The sequence below is a fragment of the Triturus cristatus genome, chromosome 12 (genome assembly GCF_964204655.1).
Source record: "Triturus cristatus chromosome 12, aTriCri1.1, whole genome shotgun sequence".
Taxonomy (NCBI): domain Eukaryota; kingdom Metazoa; phylum Chordata; class Amphibia; order Caudata; family Salamandridae; genus Triturus; species Triturus cristatus.
This window is the reverse complement of record NC_140595.1, coordinates 843,294,216-843,300,059: the sequence shown is the minus strand read 5'-3', so window position 1 is coordinate 843,300,059 and position 5,844 is coordinate 843,294,216. Positions and strand designations below refer to the sequence as shown.

The window sequence follows — 5,844 nt, the reverse complement described above, 5'->3', positions numbered from 1 at the left end:
TGAAGTGCAGCTGTCAAATATCCAAACAGAAGTTTACTGACTTTGTTTTAATGTGCTAAAATGTAAATATTTTAGTTAACACTATACAGCTTCAGACGATCATTATTTTAGGCTTCAACTAGCACTTGAGAAGCAGCAGCTACACACCCACCTCCGCACATTATGTATGCCGCAATGCAAACGATCAGTCAGGGTTGGACTTGCCTGCGCATGACAACAGCCACTGTGACAAATTGATTTATTTAAATATAGTACCATACAATACCTAACGTTTAAAAGACAATCAGATTCAGATAAGACCTTGCACACCATTTGCAGGGCCCCAGTTTTAAGGTTGTGTCAATGGGAATATAAACTTTCTTTTACAATTGAATTTACAACCGTGGTGAAACTATAGAATTGTTGCAAAATGTTTAAGATGCAATTTTCAGATATTCCTTTTTATGATGGGCACATGCTGAAGAGCTTTGCGGGGGTCAACAGGGGGTTAAATACATTGTCATTTACAATGCCATTACTTGATTAATGCTTCACGAAGGGATTTTAAAAAAACAATAACGTTTTCAATGCCAATAGTTCAAAACAATGTCATTGCGAGACCTATTGCATTGTAAATGCTTGTTTCAATTTGTCAGCGTTGTTCTCTTCAGTGATCTTAGAAAGTGTCATTTTGCAATTGAATTATCACGCGTTTTGGTCATTACCCTGCTGCATAGATGGCAAAGATATTTGGGAAGTCAACATATGGTTGGCTTCAGGTGCCTTCGTTTGCATGATCTTCGGTCAGGAGGCGGGGAATCTTCTGTGTACATAAAAGTCTCTGATCTTTCCTCACCACACACCTTTCTTGCTGAATACCGTCCTCAGAGCTGCAGAAATGTCTCTGTTCCTGAGGCTGTAAATTATGGGATTTAGCATGGGGTTAAGGACAGAGTAGAAGACGGATACCAGCCGGTCGCTGTCCAGCGAATAGCTGGATTTTGGCCTCATATAAACAAAGATTAATGAGGTCAGAAATAAGGTAAATACTGTGAGATGAGAGATGCAAGTAGAGAAGGCTTTGGACCTTCCACGCGTCGAACGACTTTTCAGCACTGTTGAAAGAATTTTTATGTAAGACAGGAGAGTGAAGATGAAGGAACTCCCCCCAATTAAGACCCCACCAGCAAAAATCAGGACAGAATTGGTGAAGGTGTCTGAGCAGGATATGCTAAGGAGAGGTGGGAGGTCACAGAAAAAGTGATGGATCTCGTGAGAGCCACAGAAATTTAACAGCGAAGTGGGAATGGTGTGCATCATGGAGCACAGGAAACCACCACACCAGGAGCCCATGGCCAGCTGCACACATGCCGCCCTGTTCATGATCAGCGTGTAACGCAAAGGGTAGCAGATGGCAACGTAGCGATCCAAAGCCATCGCCGTCAACAAGAAGCATTCTGCAGCGACGAAGCTGATGAAGAAGTAGAGCTGGGACAGGCATCCACCATAGGAAATTGTCCGGTTCTTTGCTAAAAAGTTTGTAAGCATCTTGGGGACTGTAACAGAAGGCGAGCATGCATCCAAAAAGGACAGGTGGATCAAGAAGAAGTACATGGGCGTATGCAGACTCGCGTCCATGGTAATTAGAGCACATACGGCAAGGTTTCCAGTTACAGTCAACACATAGATGGTGATGAACAGGACTAAGAGAGATGTTTGATGCATCTGGAGGCTGGACAGTCCAAGCAGGGTGAAGTCTAGCAGAGCAGTGGTCTTGTTAACGTGATCCATGTGATGGAGGAACCCAACCTGCAAGAACAAGAGTGGAAGGTGCTAAGTCAGTAGCATTAGGATAGTGAAGCAAAGATAATTCTGTTAAGAGTGGGATGTAAAGGTCCTTGCATCATCCCAGACCATGTTTTCAAGGTAGCAGAGTTCATTCCAGATCAATAGCTACTGTCCTGACAATTAGATTCTATAGCAACACTAAAAGGATAAATGAGTAGATGTGTCAAAGTTCCCAACTCCAGTCTCAACTTACCTACTTCTCCATTACATTTCTTGCACCCTCTACATGCATAGCTTCTCAGGAAGGATGTCTTGCATCCTTCGTCCACAGGCCCAACTCACTCCCCTACCACTCTGCCTGGCACCCTTGGAGCGAATGTCAGTCGTTACTTTGCAGGTCATTACATAGGGAGCTATTACATTAAAAGTGTGTGTAAATATATGTGCGTGTGTGTATATATATTTATCTATATGTGTGTGTATATATGTCTATATGTGTATATATATGTGTATATCTGTATATATATTCACTGAAAAAACCATGGGTTTCACACACGTTATAGTTAGGAATTAGCATTTAAAAAACCTTAGAAATTCAATGAAAAAACCAAAGGTTTCACACATGTTATAGTTAGCTGGACATTTCACTCGTAAAAAACCATTGAAATTCCCCCGTTATAGTTAGTTCAGCTAACTATAACTCGCGCGCCCGCAATGCACTACTGATGACGTCACATATTACATCACTCATGACATGGTCAGTGACATCACTCATGACATCACTGATGACATCTCAAATGACATCACTGATGACATTATCCTTGTGACAGAGTGGTAGACCTCCTCTCACCCTAATATAACCTTTGATACACACATTTAAAAATAGAGACTGAAATTTTCAAAAAAATGGACATACCAATAACAGTTACAACAACCTATTCAGTAATTCTAAGATCCACATACACATCCACTCATCCACCAACAATCCTATACAGTCACTCATACATGTACTCACACATCATATGTACTCATACACCTAAACATCCTGTAACACAATGCCACTCATTCATAGAGTTACTCACACATAGTCACTCATGCTAATAAAGAATCAAACATCCATTTACTTGCATATACAGTTATACACACACCACCACACTTACTTTTACAGAAACTTACACATACTTAGTCTTTTAAACAATCACTTATAGAAACACATACTTATTCATACAGGAAGTCTACCAATCTCTCACTCTCACATATACTCACTTATAAACACCAATACTCACATATACTAGTTTAAAACATATGTAGTTACTCATAAAGACACTATTGAGACAGTCATTCACTCACTAACACACCCATACACACACTCATCCACCCATACGGTCCTGCACACATGCTGTCTTCAACACATACAAACAGTGAGTCACTCATTCATGCACCTATGCACTACGTAATAACCCCCACCGAACCATGAAGACACTCAGACACTCATACTGATACTCAAAAAACCAACTAATAACCTATATAGACACTCATGTAGCTACTCACCAACCCATGCAGCCACTTATATACAAAGTGAGAGACTGATACTGGTATTTACACATTTAAACATTACTCACTTAGCCATGTATTCATAAAGATACACTTAATCAGTCAGTAATACAATCAATTTTTCAAAAACAAATCATCAATTTAGACACTTATATACTCATTTATTCTTCCATCGACCTTGAGATATACATATATTAAACATATTTAATTTTCAGAAAAACACACATTCACTGGATGATGTCATCAGTGATGTCATTTGAGATGTCATCAGTGATGTCATGAGTGATGTCACTGACCATGTCATGAGTGATGTAATATGTGACGTCATCAGTAGTGCATTGCGGGCGCGCGAGTTATAGTTAGCTGAACTAACTATAACGGGGGAATTTCAATGGTTTTTTACGAGTGAAATGTCCAGCTAACTATAACATGTGTGACTCACAAGACCTGAAGGTGACAGGGGACATCAGAATTAATAGGGGCGTCCGCCAAGGATGTATTTTAGCACCATTTCTCTTCAATCTGTACATAAATGAGCTGGAGGACTGTTTGTTGAGAACAGGTGCAGACTACCCCTATGTAGGCAGAAAAGGTATCCCAGTCTTACTCTATGCAGACGACGCTGTCCTTATTTCAAGGACCGCAATTGGTCTTCAGAAACTTTTAAATTCATTTTATGAATTTATGGAGTCCAGAGGCTTAAGTATCAATAACTCAAAGTCCTACACTATGAAAATAGGCCAGGGGTCGCGTAAACCCAACTCTTTTCATACAAATGGGGAAAGAATTCCAAATTCCAAAACCTTCTCATACCTCGGGGTCCTCCTCGACGACCAACTAGAGTGGGGCCCAGCTATTGCTAAAAAGAAGGGCGAAGTAATACGTGTCAATGCAGCAATACTTGGCTTTGCTAGAAAAATGGGCAATAGTCCGGTGGCCGCCTTGCTCAAACTATATCAAGCTAAAAGTGTTGCCATCGCCTGCTATGGCAGTGAGATATGGGGCTACTGCCAGACACGAGCCCTAGAGGTTGCAGAAAATAACTTCTTAAAGAAGGTATTGAGGCTGCCAAGGGGCACCGGAAATTTCTCGGTACACGAGGAATTAGGTGTACCATACCTGATTGACAGAATAGCAGCAAATCCCCTATTATGTTGGTTGAACTCCTGGCTAAATGACGATATACCTCTCACTCATGCTATATTAGAAGAAGCTCTAACCTGGGAAGGTAGATTTAAGGTTCCGTGGCTGAGGTACATTAGCGACCGCCTCACTGAAATGGGGCGGCCGGATTTGTTCTCATCCCCAAATTCTATAACCAAAGCTGATGTAATTTTTGTGAAAAAGACATTCATGTCTACTAGGTATCTTGCCCGGGAGGAGGGCGAGCTGACGAAAGATAGTGTAAGGAAACACGCCCTACTAAAAACATGTTCTCAAATGGAACCATATCTATCCTGGCCAATGTCCGGGTATGAACGCTATCTCCTGACAAGGTTCCGTTTTGACTTATTTCATCTCCTGTTGGCAACACCAAGAGGAGCCCACCGAGGGCAAGTGTTACCTGCTTGCGGCTGCGACGGGAAGTCTCCGCAAGATTTGGCACACTTCTTATTTGTCTGTCCTTATTATTTAGTACCTCGGAAGTTGTATTTGAAGCCTTGTCTAAAGGTTCTACAATTTACCCAGATCAAACCTGCACTTTATTACCTCCAACTCCTGAATTGTGACTGTACTTTGTTTGTATGTAGCTTTTTGAAACTCGCTATTATCTTCAGGAAAAGTATGGAAGGTTAATTATGCTGCTACTATCGTTGTATTTTTATGCCTTTTTAACTTTGTATAACTATTTATATTTTTAACCTGTTGCATTTTATGTGTTATCCTGGCTCTACAAAACTCTTGCACATTATTTTGCGTCTCACAGATGAAATGGATGGTTTTCTTTTATTTTATACCAAAGGAATATGTTATGTCTGTATGTTTTAAAATGTACTTTTATGAATGTAATGTTTTACATTCGAATAAAGATATTTGATTGATTGATATAACATGTGTGAAACCTTTGGTTTTTTCAGTGAATTTCTAAGGTTTTTTAAATGCTAATTCCTAACTATAACGTGTGTGAAACCCATGGTTTTTTCAGTGAATTTGCAAGGTTTTTTAAATGCTAATTCCTAACTATAACGTGAGTGAAACCCATGTTTTTTTTCAGTGAATTTGCAAGGTTTTTTAAATGCTAATTTTTTTTTTTTTCTTCTTTTTTTTTACATATTTTTATTTTAATTGTCTATCCTTTTTTAAAGACTATGGTTAAATTTTAAAAATTCTACAATATGTTTTTATTTTACAATTTTTTTAAAATAAACAGGTAAAATTTATTAGCAATACATATTTTTTTTTTTCCTTTTTTTTTTTTTTTTTTTTTTTTTTTACCGTGCGCGTACGGTAAGCGCACGTCTTGCTGTAATTACGTTAGATTTCTACGCTGTTTGCGTTCATTTATGCAATTTGCGTAGACGC

At 39.3% G+C, this 5,844-nt stretch overlaps 1 protein-coding gene across 1 annotated transcript; it reads right to left on the bottom strand.

The window, feature by feature from the left end:
* Positions 1-831: 831 nt before the first annotated feature.
* LOC146783047 (olfactory receptor 5V1-like) lies at positions 832-1,770 on the bottom strand. Its single transcript, XM_085638466.1, has one exon. The coding sequence runs from the start codon at positions 1,768-1,770 to the stop codon at positions 832-834; it is 939 nt and encodes a 312-aa protein (XP_085494592.1).
* Positions 1,771-5,844: the final 4,074 nt, after the last annotated feature.